Here is a 23,895-nt window from a genome sequence, read left to right as displayed (position 1 = left end):
TGCCCTGTCTCTCCTCTGCCCTCGAGGCTCGTGAATGATAAAGACAAGGGGACCAGTCTAGGCCAATTGCCCCACGTGACTAGTAGGCACACGGTTAATATTATGGGAAACACACATTTTTTGCCAAAGTCTTCAAACAAATCCCAAAAAGTAATTGGTAATTATTATTGAGAATTCGTTTGGTTTCGTGCTGAATATTTTGGTTAAATAGCCCCGCCCACTCAACATATACGATAAACAACTCTTGAGGGCAGTATAACCAAATTCTGTTCTCGACTTTTTTGCAGTAACATGACTGATCAATTTTGTCGTCTGCATCCGAAACGAAGTTGTTGTTGCACTCCCTTTAGTTTATTAGAATCTGATCTGCATGGATCTATCTGAGGACGGCGACAGTATCGATAAAGATGAATGCCTCAAACACTACCACGACGAGATGCTTCACCAGGCGGAATTGCAATGTGAGATGACAATACGTCAAGCAAACACCAGGAAACTAACTGAAGACGTTCAAGAATTAGCAAAGGTTAGACAACTAACAGGTATTGTTGGAATGAAGGAATGATTCAAAAATTGCCCCGAGCTGGACTAATTCCTGCTTAGGATGCAAGTATAGTAACAAGGGCAATGTAATTTTCCTCCTTTGTATCATAGTTCTTAGTTCATGAGTTTGGGTTGGGTAGAAGTTGAGTTGGTTGGCCTACTAAACTAACTTTTTGGAGCTCACAGTCACACACATAAACACTCAGGTAAATTTATATTAATTATAATACCCTTTTAGCCTGGACTCTGGACGCACTTGTATTCCTACCAATCAACCACCCTGGCCTTAGTTTTACGTCCAAACTTTTGGATCCTGCTGAGTAAACCAACGTAAACGTACTTTGATTATAGCCTAGTTCTACTTCTAGAGTAGAATAGAAGTACCCCACACCAAGCTCAACCATCATGATCAGAAAGTAAAACTAGAACTGGGTGTTTCAATTCATTGTGTTTTTTAATGCAGGAGGTCAAGGCGGAGTTACTGATAGAGAAATGGGGTAGTACACTGAAGTCAATGAAGAGTGATGGATCGCAGTATGAAAAGCCTGAACAGCGGACTAATGCACTGTGTATGGAGGTAGCTGCAAACCCAGATACACTGGATGGTGAGTTTTTTTAAAAGCATGATTGTTATTGTTTATGGCACTAATTACAGTAGAATACTGAACTTATGATGGACCACAGAATCATGTGTTTTAAGCGCAGAATATATATAAAGCATCTGACTTTTTTACACTAAAGAGCTTGTGGCCGGCGTCCTGCACCGGTCACTTGAATTCAAGTAATTGACTATGATGTCGTCGATCTTGTTAGTGAGCTGACAGCCAAAGCATCGCCATGAAATTTTACCCTTATTTCCAATTTCATCTGACTGCTGATAGCGGAGTAGTGGGACATCTCAATAAGCCAATATCCATGCCGTGCAGCCAGTTCAACTCCAGGCTAAAATTTGGTACAAATTTCTCAAGAATATTTCTGCTAAAAAAAAAGCTGTGATGTCAGTGAGAAATGATGATGGACCAGAGTCTCAGGCTACTGCTTGGTAAATGCAAGTGGTAGTTAATACAGATCAAGATGGTGAGGGTTGCCTGTACTGAAGAGATGCTGAACAGGCTTTAACAAGTAGCTTAATTTAGTAGATGTAGATTATGCATTTGTTTATGTGCTTTTGAAAACCCACTTATGGGCCCTTTAGACCTCTTACTTATTATTACACCAGTTAAACGTTTTTGACATCTTTCTCCGAGGTTAAATGAAAACACCAGTTCATGGGATCTTTAAGAACATTCTTTCAAGCATCCTTGAAAACATCTTTAAAAAATTTGAATGAAGGAGATTGGTAAAAGTTTGCCTTGTGCAGGACGAGTTAAGGTCAAGTCTGTATACCAACAAGTTTTTCTGAAATAAAGCAAATCACTTGCAAAAGTATATGATTGCTGAAACTGCGGCCCACTTGGGCATCCCTACTAGCAAAGAAACAGTAGATGTATACCAGGGTTTTTAAAAGGTGTAAGAATTCAAGCCAACTTTTTTGTTTTGTTTTAACACAATCTTTAATACTCTTTTGTTTTAGATGTCCTAATGAAGCTTCAATACCAGAAGGCTAAACTCCAGTCAGAGGTCACAGAGGTTATGTCAAAGTTGAAAGGTTATGAGACCATGTGATGATGATCATTATTTTACCAAGGTACAAACTAGAACCATAAGTGGTTAAATCAACATTGTTGACAAGACATTGTTTTTTCTTTCATTATTATCTTGCAACTTCGCAACCAATTGAGTTCGAATTTTCACAGGTATGTTATTTTATGCATATGTTGAGATACACCAAGTGAGAAGACTGGTCTTTGACAATTACCAATAGTGTCCAGTTTCTTTAACGAAAACATTCTTATTCCAATGCAGTAAACTTGAAGACTTTCTTTATTGCATTCAATGCTGGGTTATTCCATGCCTTGCTGGGTTACTCCATTCCTTGCTTGGTGATCCATTCATCGCTGGGTTATCCCATTCTTTTAATTGTTCCATTAATTGCTTCACTCTAACTGTTCTTACAGGTCTCCATAGAGCACAGACTAAGTGTCTTCAAGATGACTGTCTCAGCCGGAGTGTATGCTGACCAATGCTGACCAAGCAAGACATCAATCCTATTTTGGTCTCAATTCAAGAACTGACTCCGCGGTAGTGCAGTTAATTACGATCCTATTTAAGCTAAGGTAGTAGTCCCAGCCAATTTTCTATACCTTTCGCCCAGGTAGTAGTTAAAAGCAGGACAGTTCTTTTCAGAACTGAGAAGTCTCCCAAACATCCGATAAAACGTCTCTGCGGTAGTAGAATAAAGAAAGACAGTTCTCTAAGAACAAACTCTACCTGGCAAGTAGATACACACGATGTTAACGCAAAACAAATATAAATTGATACCTCACCATGCAATGCCTGAAATCCTATATATGATTAATGCTGTTGATTAAAATTCAGTGGTTTTTCTTTTCTGTACTCTAGTTTGCAAAAAACATTTTTATTTTGAGAATAATTATTAACGCACAATTCGTTCATTAAGTCATTATTTATGTATACAATCGAGTCTATTGTGTTTTTAATTTGATTTAATAAATCAAAAATAAAACCATATATGAGAAACGGTGTTGATTTTGTAATGAATGAATCTAAAATAGATTATGGACAAAAACCCTGATATGCATGCATGACATGTGAACCAAATCTTCCAGCCGTCTTCTAGACCCAAAAACACAAAACATCCAAGTCTTTCTTTTAAATGGTCAATTACAAGATGGTTTATTATTGCAGATGCTTAAAATTACATATATGGTCTCTCCTATTAAGTTTTTAAAAAATAAATTCATAATAACAATGTATAATATACAGATAGAGTCAAATGGATACATAATGAGCATGTTTGAATAGTACTTATAATAATATTTCTTGTGAGCAGTCCTGTTAAGTTTACAAAGGAAATGTTTGATAAGATTTCATGGAGGCTCTGTGACTATTACTAAACAAAAATGCTGTAAGAGTTTGCCACTGAAGTGGCATCACATTTTTGTAAGTGAAAATGGCATTAACTCTTTGGTGCACAAGCCAGTCGCTAGAGACCACAAAAACGCGTTCGAATTGGACTTTGATAAACGGTCATAACTTAAATTTAAAAACTACAACACCTATATATAAGCTACCGCTCTCATTCGGTTGTTGAGAGCAATGGGAGACTTTCAGGACTCTTGGTGGCAGCAGACTTACCAGGTAAAATCCATTGTTCTCGGTAATGTGCACATGCTCATAACTATGTAAACAATGGAAATTTACCCGGTAGGTCTGCTGCCACCTAGGGTTGGAAAGTCTCCCATTATTGAGCTTTCGTTTGATGTGAGGTTCAACAGGGGGCACTAATAAAATTTCGAGAAAAACATGGATGAATTATTTTTTTTTACAATAAAATTAATCTGTGCACCAAAGGGTTAAAGGGAAGGTACATCATACGTATTAACAGCCTAAATTTTTTAAAGAAAATGTTCTTTTAAGGGGTATGACACCAGATGGAAAGTGATTTTAAAATTCATAAAAAAACATTTAAAAATCCTTATTCTTTTTAACATTGATACTGACTTTAGATTAACTTATTGTCGAAATGATCATGTAAAATTGGCTTTGCATTAGAACAAAGTATTTGTATCATTTATCTATTTATCATTATTATTTTTTTTTTGAGGGTCGTGGTAGGGGGGGGGGTTGATATTCGTTGGCAGATATTGTCTGTTTAACCAATGTGCTATAATCCACATGTAGCAAATCTTAATTACATGTAGGCATGTGGCCGATCCACTCCATTCGCACATTCAAGTACTGCGCAAAAGAGGCATCAAGTCAAAGAGCAACTGGTCCCCTCTCATTCTTCTTTGACCTTGTGATATATCTAACTGTAGTTTAGAGTGACCGTGTAAAAACATGATTCATTTGAAATGGAATGGCGTCAAATTAGTTGCATTAGTTGCATTTTTACACACACTTACTAAGCATCCTACAAGCACCATACAAGCACACACAAGTTTGCTACAATCCGTGCCATATCTCAATGGGCCCCCCACACCCCCTGCCCCCTTTCAATGTTGGTTCTCATTGTTGCACTGTCTTCTTCTGCGTTTCAGTCAACATTGAGCGGGGGTGGCCCAAGCATTTTTTACGGGATTGTAGAAGCGTGCACACAGAGTAGTCACCCTTGCAAGCATGATATTAGTCGTTGGAAAAAAAGTAGTAAAATTTCATTGAGTGCAAGGGCCGACCTACATGAACATATTTATTACCTACATACATGTCTACATGGTGTAGGCTTTAGTATAGACTATTCAGGCTATTTAATCACAGTTTGTCAGATTTTTCCCAAGGGCAAAAAAAAGAAGGAAATCAGACGAAAAAAGGAGGATGCTAAATCTAACACCAGAGGTCATGGCTCTCACTTCTGCAGCTGATTTCACAAAATGCTAGGATCAATCCTATCTCGAGTTAGGACGATTAACCCGTCCTAACTTAGGATGGGTTCAATGCATCTTAACGAAATTTAACTCGTCCTAAGGCCTAAGATTAATCCTAAGTTAGGAAGAGTTTGGTGAAATCGACGACATGACCCCCTATACTGCAGCTCACAAATGTACTCTTCCTCCTTCTTCCCTAGCACCAGCAAAGAGTGGAACTCCTTTCAGAAGGATCATGGAGAGTTCACAACACTCAATGCATTCAAGGTAGCATTGAGGAGGGAAGGATCCACCTAGCTCACAGGCACTTTTTTATTTGCACTACACTGGGTGCGTTCGATAAGCTTCCCTGTGTCGACCCCCCAATGCTCATTCGTGTGAGCCCCTGACAAAAGCTAACTGAACGATCACTCGCCGCGCTCTCGTGGTGATGTCGTGCACCATGGGCCAGTCCCAAGTGACTTGTTCCAAAAGCAGGGCACTTGGGGCTGATGGGGGTGAGCCCCTGGAATGACGACAATGCTATTCGAACGTACTAGGGGCAGATCGGGGTCGACCCGGGGAAGCTAATCGAATGTACCCATAGTATATCATATTCTGCACATGAGATCTATTTTGTTTGCCAGCGCACAAATTAAGACAGCGTGCGCACCAACCTCAAAGTGCGTTATGAAGTCTGCACTATACCTTGAAGAAGAAGGAGAATATCATAACGCCCTCGGGAGCAAACCAGCATTGTTTTCAGTACACTAGAGGCATTGATGCAGATGCTGCTCATGGTGGGCAAGGCTGGATCAATCCTTCTTTGCCCCCAACCTCATGGCACCCAAGCCTGGTTTCTTGGCAGCTCTCTTTTCTTTCATCTCTTTCTCGCGTTGTAACCTTCTCTCCTCTCGTTTCCTTTTGGCCTCATCTGCTTTGCTCACCCCTTTAAAATATACAAAAACAGTAAACAACATCTTGAGATAAGACTACATCCACCCATTTCAGTTTGAACAGGGTATCTGCACACTTTAAAAAGTAAATTTGTTTCATTAAAGGCAGTGGACACTAATGGTAATTGTCAAAGACTAGCCTTCACAGTTGGTGGGTCTCAACATATGCATAAAATAATGAATCTGTGAAAATTTGAGCTCAATCGGTCATAGAACTTGCGAGCTATGAATGAAAGAAAAAAACATTCTTGTCACACAAAAATGTGTGCGTTTAGATGGTTGATTTCGAGACCTCAAGTTCTAAATCTGAGGTCTCGAAATCAAATTCATGGAAAATTACTTCTTTCTCGAAAACTATGGCACTTCAGAGGGTGCCATTTCTAACAATGTTTTATACCATCAACCTCTCCCTATTACTCGTCACCAAGAAAAGTTTTATGCTAATAATTATTTTGAGTAATTACCAATAGTGTCCACTGCCTTTAAATATAGGATTAAAACTTTGTAAGGGTTTCAAAAACCCAAATGTATACGAACCCTTTAACCATTTAGAGACCATTCATATCTATAACCATATGACCACACATGGTGAATAAAATAATATTGTTAAGTTTAGGATTCAATTTTCCTTTTTTCATAAATAATATGAAACCAACAATCGAGTTGTTTCAGAAACATAGATGCTATATGTAAACGGTGACAAATTTCAATTCAGATGTGACCTTCAAGTTGACCTTTTTGTTTGAGTGGAAGTAGGTCAGATCTTGCAGCCGTTTGCTGCAGCTATGGGAATTTTGGTAAAAGCCGTTTCTGGCTGCTATGGTCTCTATAGGGTTTCTGGCTGCTATGGTCTCTATAGGGTTTCTGGCCGCTATGGTCTTTATAGGGTTAAAATCACAAGTCCACTGCACAAACAAAAACCTCATTAGTGTGTAGAAAAATAGTTACCTGCGTTATCGCCAATTGAACCCCACTCATCTTCAGCTCCGCCCCAACCATCATCCCCTTCCCATCCCGAGGCGACAGTGGCAGGCTGTGCAGGCTTTTTCTTTTGTGTTGCTGTAGTTGATGCAAACTGCGTCTTGGATTGTGAAGTTGAAGAACTTGGCTTCTGTTTTTGAGATGTCTGGTAAAACAAAAATTAATAATGATAAAATCACTTGATAACTACTTATTTTAATGTCAGGTGCTCAGTCAAATCTATGAGTTGGGTTGTATTAACAGTTGAAACCAACGGTTCTTTTCAGAACCACCCCAACTCATTTAGAGATTTTCATTACATGGTGTTACCGCAAACCTTTCTATTGACCCCTTGCACGCATGTCAAACGCGGCGACTGTGACACACTCACCATTTTGGTGTTCAATAGGTTTACGTGTAAACGCTGCGTCGCCTAAAAAGCGCACTTCACTGAATAACACACTGTTACATTGCCCACCAGTATGGCGGTTTCAAGATTTTCTGATGATAACATCAGGTGAACTGGGTCAATATATAGAAAAGTACCTTGTTTAGTGCATCACTGAAGAAATCTGCGCCCGTCCCTGCTTCAGGCTCTCCCCAGTTATAGGCACTGGCTGGTTTGTGGCTTGAGTCTTTAGAGAACTCCAGGCTATCACCCCAGCCTGGTGGAGGGTTAGATCTAGCTGATTGAGACTTGTCGGCCTATAAAAAATAACCACAGAATAAATAATGCACTTTAAAATTGGAAACACTTTTAGCAAAACATAAGACAGAGTACATGCGTGTGTATATGATACAATCTTTGCCCAACAATGTTCCAGTGCAACTGAAAGGAAAATGCATCAAATTTAAGGTACAATACATAATTGGACGAATATGGAAACTACAATTGGAAAGTGAAAAAGGGAATATTGTAATAATATGAGATTATTAGTATTATAAATTTTGTATATTTCTGATTGTGAAATAGCTCGCAAGCCTGAGGAAACCTGTAAACAAGGGTGCGCGCTATGTGAATATGGTAATTACGAGTAACTCATCTTAGCTTGTTAAAACTCATTGTCGCTCGTTCCTAATCTTTCATGATAAGTGTTCTGCAGCCAATTTCACTAAACTCTAGGATTAATCCTGACTCGAGTTAGGACGAGAAAACCGTCCTAACTTAGGACGGGTTCAATGCTTCCTACGTGTTTTTATACGCAACACAAGGCGTCCTAAGCCCTAAGATTAATCCTAAGTTAGGAAGAGTTTGGTGAAATTGACGGCTGGGTTCTTTTACTTGCACTACCGATCTAGTACACATGACAAATGGCTTAATATCACATCAGCAGGACAAAGAAATTATGGTTTAAGAACACAAGTGCCATGGCAAGAGTTAAACCCATATACTGCTGATCAGAAACACCAGAGCTCAAGTCAAGTGCTCTTAACATGCTTTACTACTCGGCCATCACACACCACAAAAGATCACTCGATATGTGAAACAAGCAGGTAAAGCACACTCAATTTCATAAAGGACTCTAAGCTTGAAAACCTGCTTAGCACAGAAAAACCTTGCTTAACAGAAACTGAAGTAGTGCAGTTGGTTGTCTCCAATTCCCGCATAAACATACCCTTATGTGACAAGGACTATTTCGGGCGGAGGCTTATGAATATTAATTATATGCTAATTAGGGTCCTTAGTAACTCTCTCTTATGAAATTGCTTTCCATATATTGTTATTGCACTATGACTTTATCCCCTTAAAAATATTCCTGGAACAAAATTGCATTAACGCATCTGTCAGAGAAACCCTCCTCAAGGCTCCTCATTAACATAAATTAGCATAATTTATACGCAGAAACACTGAGTACCTATCATCTGCTCAATTCATCAAGGAAAAAAAGTAAAATTTATATTTTACAGTTTGAAAAAATCACAAGATCAAATGGCACTTGATAAAATACAAATTTATTCACCCTTTAAAAAAAAGCTATTCTAAAAGTTAAAACCGTGAGTTTATAGATGGTTATTTCGCACACTTTAAATAGGTCTTTTCCAGCTGACTTTGACTATGAGGGACCCAGAAGACCTGTAAACCAAGCAACACACTGAGAAGATTCTTTCTCATGGAAGCTTGGGGGAAAGTCCCCGGACACTGAGCAGAAAGTGCTGGGCCCTGACACGGTCCTTGCTCTCCCAAACACTTCAACATGCTAAGACGCCTTCAAGCAGAGCTAAGTTGTTGGGGATGGGTGCTCGTCGTAGCGCAGAATAATACAGGTGGTAGACAAATTGTCTGCTAACACAATGGGGCTCACTCTCAGGGTACCTCTAACTTTTTAAAAGTCCTACAAAATATTTCCACGAAATGGAAAAGACCTATATAAAGTGTGCAAAATAACATCACGGTTTTACATTTTATTTTTTTAAACATGAAACTGTAAAAATTTGGTATGCACAAAAAATCTGAGAGGTAACTATAAAAAGTAAATTTGCGGGTAAAACCATGTGTAGAAACTCTTTTTGGATGAGTGTTGGCTCTGAGAAGAGACGGTTTGGTCTCCACATTTGACGATTTACACATGGTTGTACCCGCAAGTATACTATTTATACATGTACATGTAGTTCCTTTTTATTTGCAACATTATGAAAAGCTTCAAACACGACCTCACAAAAAATAAGCTAAGCACCGAAAAATATTGCTAAGTAGATAAAGGTAACCAGATGAAATTTGTTAAAAATTTAAAACCCCAGAAAAGTCTCCTCTTTTGTTTTCATGCTAAACAAAGAACATATAAGCTTTCAATACAAACCTGTAATCTGGACCCAGTAGATAGAGCTGTAGCCTCTAGTGAGCCCCAGTCCTCATCAGCTCCCCAATCATCCGCGGCTCCTCCTTGCTCCTCCTTCGCTTCAAACATTCCCCCGCCAGCGTCCATCGTACCCCAATCGTCATTCTCATCCCATCCGCCCAGATTCATCTCAGTTCTGACACTGGCCTTCTCCTTTTTGGGAGAGCTCTTGTTAGTCCTCTTACTGTCCCCAGAGGATGGCCTACTTGGTCTCGAGGAGGTCTCACTGATGGACCCCCAAGCGTCGTCGATCGGATCCCAGTCCGAGCCTGTTGTCTTCTTAGCACTGAGTTTCATTCCGCTTGATCTGCTACTTTGGGACGGCTTAGCTTGGCTCGCTAACTTACTGGACGATGAGGGGATAGAATCAGCAAAATCGTCCGTGTCACCCCAGCTGCCGGCATCCCAGCCTGAGTCTTGTTTGGAGGACATCCCCGGGTGAGAATCGCGGGAGCCGGCAGTCTTCGACGAGGATGTTGAAAAGCTCTGTAGAAATTGTAATGAACGAGAGATTCATTTCATCAAAGCCAATCATTGAAAAAAAACTTTTTTATTAAAGATGTAGAATGACTGTCTTCACAACATTCGCTGAAATTTAGGAAGCGCTTCATAAATTGATCGCTCTTCGTAAGGAGGTGGAGAATGCTCTGTGAACATTCCGAATTTGTTACCAACGCTTACAAAGACATGGAGAATGTTATGAAGTTTGAGTAATTGTCAAATATTTTCCATTAGTAAGCACATTCGCTAGCATATACACCACAGATTGAGAGCAGCATAAAGGGGGAAACCCTGTTTCAGCCCCAGGAGTAGGTGGAAACAGCCCCTGGAAAAATAGTTGATTGTAGCACACCTTGGAGTGGCCTCCAGGTCTTGTGCGTCTGGCGACTTGGATACAAATTATTAAAAAAAGTGTTTGGAAAAAGAATCCTACTTACATCAATGTCTCCCCACTCTTCGTTATCATCCCATCCCTCACCGTCTCCGCCATCCCCTGTGTCTTCATAATCTGATGCAGAGTTCCTTGCCTTCTGGTCCTCAGTGCCGCCATCCCTTGTGTCCTGGGGTGTGGCAGAGGCAGGATGGGTGGCTCCCCCTGCTGTGCTGGACGTTTGTTGCGATGGAGCTGAAGAAAGATAATAAAATCAGATTGTATAATTATATAATAATAATAGATATTAAATTTGCATCGGGGATAAAGAATATTGAATTTGGTTTTTACTCATACACCGATGTATGTTAGCACTGTATAGACCGTATTGAATATGACGTTACCGTTCAAATATCTGTCCTACAAGATGGAGTCTGGGAGCGTGTGCGTGTGTGCATGCGTGCTTGTGCCGTAGAAATCAAACCGGGAACGCTGTGTGCTGCATGCTTCTTTGATGTACGCGTTTAGACGCGCGCATATGGTTTGACCTACAAGATGGCGACTTACGTAGCAGCAAAGGGGTTATTCAATACGGTCTATAATGAGTTCTGAGAACAAAAGTACAGGTATACTGCTCAGGTGGGATTCCAACCCAGGTCAAAATTCCAGTTGAACCTAGTTAAACTGGGTTTAACTGGAACTAGTTGAAAACCAGTTGATAAACTAGTTAAACACAGTTAAAACCAGTTGGTTTAATATGGAAAATGGACAGAAACCAACTGGTTTATAATTTCAACCTAGTTGAACACAGTTAAACCTACTCCAAACCAGTTGGTTAATATGGAAAATGGACGAGTTTGGTCACTATCCAGTTGAACCAGTTGACACCAGTTAACTAGGTTCAACTGGAATTTTGACCTGGGAACCCATGACCCTTGCAATTCTAGAGCAGTGTCTTACCAGCTAGACTACCGAGGTTGCCCGGTAGCAAGAAGGCAGTGTGAATCCTGTTGCTTTAAGGAGACTTCCACCACTTAATCATTACGCATTGTGTATATAAAGTAACGTACATGTATATATGTGTAAGCAAACTGATTGAGTGGAAATAAACTGAATTGAACTAAACTGAGCTGAAGGCTGTGCATACTACCACAAGCCCCTCCATACTCTGAAGTTACCCACCTGTAGTGGAAGCATTAGGTGCCTTGGCTGCAGTCTTATCTGCCCCAGCACCTGGTCGATAGAACCTGGACGTTAGTGAGGTAACAGCCCAGCCTGTCCAGCTTGTACTTGCCCCCTGTGGTGTACTCGCTGCTGCGTTCACTTCAGCCTCTGTCAAAAATAATAGTTAAGCTCGTTATTGTTAGCATTTCTTATCTATTTATGTAAATTCTTGTATTTTCTCCAGAAGACGATCAGAGCATACTGATCGAAATGTCAAGTTGAAACCATTGGGCTCTTTTCAGAACCACCCCAACTCATTAGAGATAGTCACTACATGGTGTTACCGCAAACCTTTCTATATAGATTCTTGCAGCTATTTTTAACAGTGTTCTTTGCCCCCTTGTCATGTCCGTCTGTCTGCAAATGTTTTTGTCTTTTGTGTCCGTTGTCTGTCTTGTATGGCATTCCCAAATCTAGCGAAGGCTTTCCATCGATCGCCTCCATTTCACTTAAATGTACTCTGCCCCGTTCCTACTATAACATAGTATCACTAGTGTATTCTTTTTTCCAACAAATTCGAGCCATGCTATAAGTAAAATACAATGACTGAAACAAATCCGAGTGAGAAATTAAATCATGTTCGAATAAAAACATAATTAAATGCATCAGCCATTTGGTGCCGAGGCGGTCCCTAACGACCACCTAAAACACGTCAAATTGGACTTTTAGAAATGGTCGTATTGAGACTACAACCCCAATATACCGCCCTCATGTGGTTGTTTAGAGTGATTATTGAGCTTTCGTATGGTGGGAGCAATTTATTATTTTTTTATCTGTGCACTAAAGGGGTTAATAGCTGTAAAAAGAACCAACCAGGTAAACTATACTATAAGGGTGTGAACCGAATTCATTTTGTATACAATTTTTCAGATCGTTATACAACTCACCTATTTCAGCAGCAGTCTCAGGGTGGTCAGAAACGGTCTGGAGCCTCTGTAGAAACACCCCAATAGCCTTGAAGGTCTGATCCCGGACCCCTTTATCGGGGTCGACAGTCAGGGTGCAGAGGGTGGGGAGTACTTTGAATGCTGTGTCCCTCAAGGAGTAGTAGTTCTGAGTTGCTAACATGGACATGACGCCTGCCGTCCGCGCTGGTGGGAAGGGATCCTTCATGGCGCGCACGAACGCAGAGGAGAGGACCTTTTGCCTTGTCTGTATACCAAAGAGGAAAACAAATGCATTATAGACATATTAATTTTGGTTGTTTATCCATAATTACACTGATGTGTGTTAGCACTGTATACTCAGTACTCTCCCAAGTCCTGTGAAAAAAATATCACTGGCATATTACTCAGGTGGGATTCGAACCCACGATTCTAGAGCAGTGACGTCTTACCAACTAGACTACCGAGATTGCCCAGTAGCTAGAGGCAGTTTGAATCCTATGTTTTGGCAGCGGGCACCACAACGTTATATATAGATGTTAAGTTTGCATCGGGGATAATGAATATTAATATCAATATATTAATATTAATATTAATGAATATTATTTGGTTTTTACCCATACACCGATGTGTGTTTAGCACTGTATACTCAGTACTATCCAGAGTCTTGTGTATGGGTAAACAAACAAAATAATATTCTTTATCCCTGATGCAAACTTAACACATATTACATTAAAGACACGTTTATCTTCCCAATCTATAGGCTGTGTGCCCCAAAGAAATCTGTCTATTAAAGTTTTGTCTTAATTGTTTTGTTTTATATTGTCTGTGTGACCAAAACAACACCGTAAAAATGTGTGGATGAGCTGCTAAGAGCACCAGGCTCAAGCTTTGGTGTTTCTGTTCAGCACAGTGTAAGTTCAAAACCTGGTCTGATCTGACACTTGTGTTATTATGCATGTTAAGCAGACACTTTACCATTTTACCATTTTTATATGCAAAGAGGTCTGACATGATACTTACAGCTGGATTGAGGTAACACGCAATCTTCCCCAAACAGATGGTGGTGTTGGTTCGAATCCCTCCCTGGTCATCCTTGGCCTGTGTCTTGGCAAAATGCTTGAGGAGTTCTGTGTTCAGGTTCTTGTCGTTCAGCTTCGGGGCCATTAGAAGCATCGCCTTCAAAGTGGAACACCAACATGGTTAAATATAAATCATTGCATTAAAGGCACTGGACACAGTTGGTGATTACTCACAATAACTGTTACCCTAAAAACTTACTTGGTAACGAGCACGGAGAGCTGTTGATGAGTACAAAACATTGTGAGAAACAGCTCCCTCTGGTTTTTGAGGAAGAGGTAAATTCTCACACAAATAATAAAAGACTGTGACTCTTACCAAACGTGACCAGTGCCTGTAAAAGAGCTCAATCATAACAAATTAAAATTCATAATTACCAGGGACAGTTTATCTATTCTGCTCGGTCGAAAGGGCATCACTTTGCCATGATTAAATGTGTGATATAAACACAGGGAGGCCGTGTCCGAAACGACGTCTTCGGCTACAGCTACGGCTAGATAAGCGTGTCTGCCAGTGTTGAAGAATAGGCAGGTGCGCGCCGAAGCTCTTGCCGAAGTTGCCGTTTCAGACAGGATCAAAGAAGTATTTAAACATAGGCATGGCACGCAAGCTTACATGTAGCAATTAAAGAAAAAAATTACCAATCACACAATTTGAAATCACGTTTATAGCCATAAACTATGTTCAACTAAAAGTACTTTAACCTCTGCTCCAAAGTCCGACTTACCTTGACAGTTTGTTCTCGGATGATGGGATTCGTGTCGTTGAAACCGTGGCAGATATGGGGGAAGATCTGGTCGTTGACGACTGGTGGTTGGAGATGCTCAACGAAATATTCCATCTACAAAGCAATCGACAAAAATAATAAGTGCTTACCCACAATCATGGGTATACATTTTGTTAAAGACTCTGGACACTATTGGTAATTGTCAAAGACCAGTCTTCTCACTTGGTGTATCCCAACATATGCATAAAATAACAAACCTGTGAAGATTTGAGCTCAATTGGTTGTCGAAATTGTGAGTAATAATGAAAGAAAAAACACCCTTGTCACACGAAGTTGTGTGCTTTCAGATGCTTGATTTCGAGACCTCAGAATCTAATTCTGAGAATCTGATTCTGAGGTCTTGAAATCAAATTCGTGGAAAATTACTTCTTTCTTGAAAACTACGTTACTTCACAGGGAGTCGTTTCTCACAATGTTTTTTACTATCAACAGCTCTCCATTGCTTGTTACCAAGTAAGTTTTTAAGCTAAAAATGATTTTGAGTAATTACCAATAGTATCCAAAAACACCAATTGAACAACCGATAAGTATACAGTAAACTCTTTGTAGATCTTGTATTCGACAAACTCAAGAACTTCATCATGCGATTGTTAAGTGATGAATAAAGCATTGAGACAAACTGCTACATCAGTGGTCTCAAACTGTTTTTCATAAAATCAAAAACAAAAAACATGTATCCATGATTGTGGCTGTGCACACTAAAATTCAGTTCTTATAATAGCACTTTATCAATGAACAGGAATGCATCTCAAAGTACTACAGGTGCACTTTAAATTTTTATTTTTTTATTTTTACAATTTTTCCATCAGTAATAATACAATTCAAAATAATGCAAAAAATATAATGCACAGAATAATAAGTAGTAAATAAAGAATGAACTTTAATTCTTGTTGATCTTAAAAACGGACAAACCTCAAAATTACAATAGGGCTAGAAATTCACACTAGACTATAGGCCTGAAAGTAGTACCCATGCTGACGGCGTGTGATTCTTTTTGTACCTGCCCCCCTGGAGTGCTTTAAATACATGGTGTTACAACAAACCAGGCAAAAGCTTTAAATCATTGGACAAGTTACCTGTTGAAGAAGTTTGACTCTTGTTGCTCTGTCCGTTGACGAGAACATCTTCACGACACACGGCACTATCCTCTTCTGATATTCATCATCTTCAAGAAGCTTACCAAGCTGAGAATAAAAAGAAGACGAACTGACCTCAATGCCCTGCCTCAATGTTATGGGTAACTTTCGCAGCTGGGGAGGGATTTAAATGCAATATCTTCCACATTCTAAAGCAGGGCCCCATTCATAAAACTGTTTAGCAGAAAATGCTGTCGACCAAATACTTTTGCTGAGCAAGAAATGAGTGGGGCACCAGTAGCAAAGGTATACAAATGTTACTTCCCAGCTCTTGCCTTTACCCATTTGTACTCCTGGGTGGAGAGAAGAAATTATGGCAGCCAGCCACATCAACCCATTATGACCACGGAGCACAGCCATAGATCGAAAGTGTTTGATCTTTCCCGAGGGAGGAAAACCGGTTGGTCTGGAAAACCCTCTCAGCACAGCAGAGAACCAGCGCACAACTCAACTCAACGTATGCCCCTGGCCGGGTATCGAACCAGGGTAACCTGGGTGAGAGGTGAGCGCTTTACGCACAAGCCAACCATGCCCCCATGAGCGCTTTGCAACCTTAGGAACAAGCGCTATATAAATTTGATATGGAAAGGTTTGCGGTAACACCATGTAATGACTATCTCTAAATGAGTTGGGGTGATTCTGAAAATAACCGCCGGTTTCAACTCCACACTTCGATGAGTATGCTCTGATCCTGAGGAAGCTGGACTCTGATGCTGCATGAGTCCAGCTTCCTCCAGAAGACGATCAGAGCATACTGATCGAAACGTCGAAGTGGAATCAACAGGGCCCAATTTCATAGAGCTGCTAAGCACAAAAATTTGCTTAGTATGAAATTTCTTACTCGATAAAATTATGATTACCAACCAAATTTCCATTTGTTGCATATTGCTTGTTACTGGTATTCAGCTGCCGTTTGCTTATACTGAAATCAACGTGGTGGTTGGTAATCCTGTTTTAAACAAGGAAGAAATTTCATGCTAAGCAATTTTTTGTGCTTAGCAGCTCTATGAAATTGGGCCCAGTTCTTTTCAGAACCAACCCAACTCATTTAGAGATAGTCATTACATGGTGTAACCACAAACCTTTCCATATCGTATTTCCACCATGCAAAGTTTCAAATCCTACAAATATAAATTTGGTTTTTATTATTATCTTGATTCAGGATCTCACCTTGAGTAGGGGTGTCAGCACAGCGGAGCCTGCCCCTCCGAACTCAAAGGCTTGCAGGAGGAGAGGAAGGATTCGATATCGACAGAACTCCTGAGGGAAGTCGTCGATTGATGTGCTGAGGCTCGCAAAGAATTTATTCTTCTCTAATTGTTCTTTAATCTGTTGTAGAATAATACATTATGTGTACAATATAAAAATTATGTGTACAATACAAAAATTATGTGTACAATATAAAGTGTTCATCAACGCTTAGGCTTGTGGCGCATGAACATTATTATCCCGGCCACTGGGCTAAATATAGAGCTGCCGATTCTCTCTGATTCTGCAGATATTTCCCTGAAAATAAATCAATCCTTCAATGCTTATGATAAACAAATTTTAAAATCCCCATTATTATGGAAACTTTGCAGCAAATGGAATGAGGTCACTAGATCACATCTATCGCCCCAGAGGGACTGTGAGTGACCAAAAGAGGGACCTGTCACAAAAATAAATGTTCATCTTAGTGAGATAGCATGTACAAGTGTATTTCAGTATTGGTATTTAATACCAGTAACTGTAATACATTGTACATGATAAAATAATTTTCGTCTCACTGAGATGAAAATTTAGTTTTGGTGACATTGTTTTACTCATTTCTCACAAACTACAGCACCTCAGCAAATAATATTTTAAGGGAAGCTTCCTATCATCACTTTCTTCAAACCGTGTAAGTTTAATCTAAATCTGTGGAGATTGTATTTTGTGCTACAAAAAAGTACCCAAACCTTTTAGACACATGTGACTGTATTTCAGCCAACCAGCCGTCGATTTTACCAAAACTTAGGATCAATCTTAGGACTTTAGGATGGGTTCCGTTCCGTATCAAAATACGTAGGACGCATTGAACTCGTCTTAAGTTAGGACTGGTTACTGTTCATAACTCGAGATAGGATTGATCCTAGCGTTTCGTGAAATCGGCTGCAGAATACATAACTACATTGTAGCAAGAGGCGATTATAAAATGATCTATCTACAGGGTTTCATATTCAATGATGCAAAAAAAATTAGTCGAACTGACCTGAATCTCCTCTAGAAACATGTTAGTGTCCACAAAGCTATTGTGGAGGAAGCCGCCACTGTTCCGGCATGTCTCGATGAACCTAGCCGGGTTGGGTCTGGAGAGGGGGTTGGCTCCGACCAACTCACAGTAGTTTGCCACCAAGGGCTTGGGAATCTGTTTATGAAGACAATCAAACGCCACAATAAGCCATTTGCGTGTTAGATTTGTATATTGTCTGTTACAATGACGTGCTTGTTATGTAAGTTACCACTTAAATTTGAACTCATCAGGGCCCAATTTCATAGAGCTGCTAAGCACAAAAAGTTGCTTAGCATGAAATTTCTTCCTTGATAAAAACAGGATTACCAACCGAATTTCCATTTGTTGCATATTGCTTGTTACTGGTATTCAGCTGTTGTCTGCTTATCCTGAAAATCACACAGAAATTTGGTTGGCAATCCTGTTTTTATTAAGGAAGATATTTTATGCTTAGCAAATTTGTGTGCTTAGCAGCTCTATGAAATTGGGCCCTGTCTATAGAGTCAGTTGCTACATGTATGTCACATGATTCGAGACAAACTTTTGCGTTGTTACGTAAGAGACAGTGAACACCCATGGATACACAATTCTGAATGAATGCGTATGGCACAGGGTTTGCTCATTTGGAGGTTTTTTTTTACAAAAGCTTGCCTCGAACCGTTTGGACATACATGTAACAACTGTCTCTATAGTCTGAGGAATTCAAGTCAGCAGTAAGTTGTGACTAAAAGCAAGTCATTGTACCAGACGTTATTTAAATCTAACTCCCAAATTCAATGCTTTGTGAAATGGTGCAAAGCTTATTAATTGTGTGTATTAGCACTGTATACTCGGTACTTTCCCAAGTCCTGTGAAAAACTAAGTACTAAGTATACAGTGCTAACACACATCGGTGTATGGGTAAAAACCAAAACTAGTATTCTTTATCCCCTATGCAAATTTAACATCTCTTATATCGTTGCGGTACCTGCTGCCAAAACTAGGATTCAAACTGCCTCTAGCTGCCAGGCAACCTCGGTAGTCTAGTTGGTAAGACACTGCTCTAGAGTTTCAAGGGTCGTGGGTTCGAATTCCACAAGAGTAACATGCCTGTGTTATTTTTTCACAGGACTCGGGAAAGTACTGAGTATACAGTGCTAACACACATCGGTGTATGGGTAAAAAACCAAAATTAATATTCTTTATCCCTGTTGCAAATTTAACATCTCTTATAGGTGCAAAGCTTGTTGATTACTGGAAATAAAAGTTCTAATTCTGTGACAAATAATATCACTCCGCTGAGATGGCTCCCTTATGCTTACCTTTCCTAATGATTTCAGAGATGAAGTTCTTGGCAGAGGTCCGTTGTAGACCTCCCAGATGAGGCATCCGAGACCCCACATATCGGCTGACCTATTCAATAATAAGAATAATAATAATTTAAAAAATTTAATTATAATAATAATAATAATAATAATAATAATAATAATAATAGTGGCTTCTTATATAGCACTCAGGTGTGTCACTTAGTGACGATGATGGCGCTTCAACATTATTACTCCTGGTCACTGGGCCTTAAATCATTCCTTAAACCATCTCAACTCCTTGGGGAGTATACAGCCTGTGCCGACAAATATGTAGCGCACTAAGCTAATCAATCACAAGAAACAACTCTGCCCTGACAGGTACCCATTTACCCCTGGGTGGAGAGAAGCTTATGGTTTAGTGTCTTGCTCAAGGACAAGTGTCACGACTGGGATTCGAACCCCCACTCTGCTGATCAGAAATACCAGAGCTTGAGTTCGGTCCTCTAATCCGCTCGGCCATGACACCCCAATAGCGCATAACACATAGTGATTAAACATGTCCCTATGCACTCTAGAGAAAAAACAGAATACAAATACAAGATGTACAGGGTATCAACTAAAAATGCATAATTAAATGTTAAATAAGTGCTTCTTTAGAGCAACTTTAAACTTCACAATGGAATCAATATTTTTTTTAATGTTCTGGGAGATTGTTCAATAAAGTTGAGGCAGTGTGAGCAAAAGCTACGTTCACCATATGACTTGGTCATACAGTAAATACATTCCATACAATACACAATCTCCTGTCGATGACTAGAACAAGCTATGTAGTCGAAACGTTGAGACCAAATAAGAACTCACCCCACGGTAGTTAAGTTAATAACGATCCTCTATAAGCTACCTGACGATTTTCTACCTTCGGCCCAGGGAGTAGTGATCTAGGTCAGTGACGATGGAAATTTTTCTTTTTCTTTCTCATCGCCGATCAGTCTTCTGCCCCCCAAAGCCCCATTGATAACTATGACAATTTTATTCATCAATTTTATTCACCCATGACCTCCCGATTCCGGAGGTCGTTGGTTCGAATCCCACTCTAGTCAATTCTTAGTTCAACCCCAAAAATCATTTCAATTTTACCCAGTCAGTTTCCCTTGTGGTTTATATTGATATCTGAAACAAAATGTCGCTTCCCTTTAAGGTGATCCCCTGGCTGCCGCTTCCCAGGTTGTATCGTAATTTGGGTGTGATCCCTGGCTACACAGCAGTTAACGGTTGTATGGCTTCTGACTGGCACCCCCGAACAAAGATATTGACAAAATAGGGACACCGCCAATATAGGGCTAGATAGCTCAGTTGGTAGAGTGCCGGCACGTTAATCCGGAGGTCATTGGTTCGAATCCCACTCTAGTCAATTCTTTGTTCAACCCCTAAAATCACAATTTTATTCAATGACTGTACGACATAAACCTCCTCACCATGTGTGCGTTTTCTTCCTGGTCCGTGCATCAGTCATTTCCGGGGGGTTGTACTTCTCAAGAGACTGCATTCCTTTGTTGGGCGGCTCACTCCCGTCCCCCTCTGCCGGACCGACGTAAGCCGCACCCCCAACCTTCCACTCCCCGGCCTTGCTGACAAACACTGAGCTCATGTTGACGTTGTTGTGTTTGAGTTTGCAGTCGTTGTGGAGGAAACTCAGTCCTTTCTTTAAGTCGAAAGATGTTTTACAAACATTTTAATCCTCTTATGTGTGATTAGGTATACACATTCAGACCAAAGGACCGATATGTACAACAAAAGAGGTCCATAGGGTCCACAGTTGGGGAAAGGTCCACATAAAGGTGTACAAAACCAAAGGGGGCTGTTGCAACAACAAAAACAGTTAAGAGTATAAACACAAGAGGGACAATAGTAGTTCTACAGTTGCAGACGTTACACGCTTGTGTGTGTTGCACAAAATTACACAAAATTGCCAACCCCTCACAAGAATACATATCTCGGGTGGGATACGGACCCACAACCTTGGCAATTCTGGAGCAGTGTCTTGCAAACTAGACACTAGGTTTGTTGAAACACTCACCACAACTTGATGCAGGCCCCAGGAGATCCCCAGATCATTCGGTGATGAGCTGGTTAAGTACGTCTGTAGAGGAGTTACTTGTTCTGTTACTGCGTAGATGACACTGTCTGTCTGGAAATAAATGGGCACATGAACTATTAACACAACAGAAGAAAAAGGAACATTATCACTTTCGTGTCGTGGCCAAACTGTCTAGTTCATCGGACCCAAGCGCTGGTGTTGGTAGCTTTAGAGTGTGGGTTCGAATCCTGGTCACAACATTTGTTCCCTTGACCAAGGCTCCTAACCATTATTGCTTCATAAAACAATTGGAAAGAGTGCATTCTGCTCTACCAGCCAGGCCCATACAAGACCAGTATTCTCACTTGGTGTATCTCAACATGCACAAATAACTCTGTGACAATTTTGAGAGCCTTGGTCATCAAATGCAAGAGAACAATGAAAGAAAAAACACCATTTTTCAGATGCCTCAAAAAGGCTTCAGACCTGAAGTCTTTTAAAATTTGAGTGAGAAATTTCTCAAAAACTATCACTTCAGAGGGAGCTGTTTCTCACAATGTTTTATATTATGCCTATCAACAGCTCCCCAATGGTCATTACCAAGTAAGTCTTTTACTAACAATTAATAACTACCATTATGGCCCGGTCACACAGGCCCGATACGAGAACGAAAACATTAAAAATTAACGCCCTTGATTGGTTGAAAAAGTGTGGGCGTATTCTGCGCGGAGCAATTCAACCAATAGAATTTGTTCTCTTTGCATCGTGATCGTTATCGTTTTTGGTATCGCTGCAGTGTGACTCGGCCTTTAGTGTCCAGTGCCTTTAATAAGGAGGGAAATGGAACTTGCCTCTAAGCCATCAAGGTACAGAAGGAAGTTTGGATGTCTTAATGTCTTCAGTCGTTTGTGTGCCGTCTTGGCCCGTTCCAATACTTCACTCGAGCACCCTTTTGCATTGAAGACGAACACAGACACTGGCTGCCCATCTGCCTTTAATAAAAATCACAAAATGTTTAAAAAATAAATAATTTTTTTTTGTGTTTGAGGGGTGACTTTGTAAAAGTTTGCTATAACAGACTTTTTAAAAAGCGCCCTCCTGTGTGAGTGAACTTCCTCTACTCTACTCTCGCACATCTTGTTGAGCTGTTAATGGCTCTCTTTAAACGTCGGTCTCATCACAGTCGCCATTACCCCCCACCTTCGATACATGTCTAAAACGCAAAGTTTTCAAAGGTCGCAAAATGCGTACTACTTTTATTGCAAACTTCAACCACTTAGAAAAATCCTTGAGTACTACACTACTCCAACGTACTTCATTCTATTCCTTATATTTGTGGAATTACTCTGACACATGACAGGGCTATACCAATTGATGACTGTGTCCAGATGTGACGATTTGAAAATTGCAAAAAATAAACGCGTACAAAAATTACACTAACGTACTTCTTCTCTCTGGACATCCGTAGGTCATCATCCCAATACTTGCCAATAACTTTCACATTAACAATTTACACCTTTTTTTGCAAACACACAAATGCTATTTAACTATTGAATGAGGTACAAACACGCAAATGCTACTGTTGAATGAGGTGCATCCTATTCCTAGCTAGCGATCAATCAATTTTCATTGCTAGCTAGACTAGCATGCACCTCATTCCACGCATAACGCTTACCAAGTATTTGCAATACACCAACAAATCAAAATGACCCACAGCGCCCTCTTAAATCAATTCAATGGATTGTTGTCAACACATCCACTGGAAAAGTTTCCATATCCTGCCTCGCAACAGGTTGTTCATTCTTTTACCTACAATCTACATCATAAGAGTCATAAGATATTCCTTTCCTTTTTGTAAAAATTTGTGACCAAGACAAAAAGTGGTGGTAGGGTAAACAAAAAGTTTATTTTTTATTTTTTTTGTTCATTTCATTATTTTTTTGTGGGTCAAAAAGTTGGCTCACCTTTTTCTTTCCGTTGTGCAGATTCCAAACAGACTTTTCTTCTAGACCTTCAACCTTTTCGCCAATCTCATAGGGAAAGCTACTTGTGGGATCTCTTGAAAAGAGCCACATTTTTCTAAATAAATTTGATATTATTCAGACAAAATTCAGCCGACGACGGCGGTCGACGTGTAATAACTTATTCATAGAGGGCGCTATTTCTCAGCAGAAAAAACCCGTATGGTTTAAAAAAAACTTAAAATAAGAATTGTGTAAAAATATAAGGTTTTAGACTGTATACTTCACAAAAGTCATTTAAATATTTTTTGTATATTTTCAATTATTTGTACGCACAAAAAACATTAAAAATATTTTGTTTGTTTCAAATCGTATAGTTTGTTAAGACGAAGTGTTGGCTGAGTCTGGATTGAAAGGTCAGAGTTGAAAATTAGGCCGTGTCCGAAACGGCGACTTCGGCTACAGCTACGTCTAGATCAGCGCGTCTACCAGTGTTGAAGAATAGGCAGACGCGCGCGATCTAGCCGTACATGTAGCTGTAGCCGAAGTCGCCGTTTCGGACACGGCCTTAACCAT

General features: G+C 40.0%; 2 protein-coding genes across 2 annotated transcripts; one reads left to right on the top strand and one right to left on the bottom strand.

Annotated features, from left to right (window-relative positions):
- Positions 1 to 81: 81 nt before the first annotated feature.
- Positions 82 to 2,777, top strand: LOC117292583. Its single transcript, XM_033774694.1, has 4 exons — positions 82 to 526; positions 1,007 to 1,148; positions 2,117 to 2,230; positions 2,601 to 2,777. The coding sequence occupies exons 1-3, from the start codon at positions 371 to 373 to the stop codon at positions 2,206 to 2,208; spliced, it is 390 nt and encodes a 129-aa protein (XP_033630585.1). The 5' UTR covers positions 82 to 370; the 3' UTR covers positions 2,209 to 2,230; positions 2,601 to 2,777.
- Positions 2,778 to 5,102: 2,325 nt separating this feature from the next.
- Positions 5,103 to 23,484, bottom strand: LOC117292831 (N-terminal kinase-like protein). The gene is made up of 17 exons (XM_033774998.1): positions 23,323 to 23,484; positions 22,210 to 22,350; positions 21,359 to 21,469; positions 20,757 to 20,983; positions 19,297 to 19,387; positions 17,975 to 18,130; positions 16,915 to 17,073; positions 15,685 to 15,792; positions 14,549 to 14,662; positions 13,765 to 13,920; positions 12,745 to 13,009; positions 11,816 to 11,965; positions 10,701 to 10,888; positions 9,724 to 10,248; positions 7,472 to 7,630; positions 6,914 to 7,091; positions 5,103 to 5,958 (listed from the first exon to the last, which is right to left on the bottom strand). The coding sequence occupies exons 1-17, from the start codon at positions 23,431 to 23,433 to the stop codon at positions 5,825 to 5,827; spliced, it is 2,973 nt and encodes a 990-aa protein (XP_033630889.1). The 5' UTR covers positions 23,434 to 23,484; the 3' UTR covers positions 5,103 to 5,824.
- Positions 23,485 to 23,895: the final 411 nt, after the last annotated feature.

Source organism: Asterias rubens, chromosome 1, assembly GCF_902459465.1.
Source record: "Asterias rubens chromosome 1, eAstRub1.3, whole genome shotgun sequence".
NCBI lineage: Eukaryota > Metazoa > Echinodermata > Asteroidea > Forcipulatida > Asteriidae > Asterias > Asterias rubens.
Note: the sequence above shows the minus strand (reverse complement) of the source record. Positions and strands in the feature narration are given on the sequence as shown.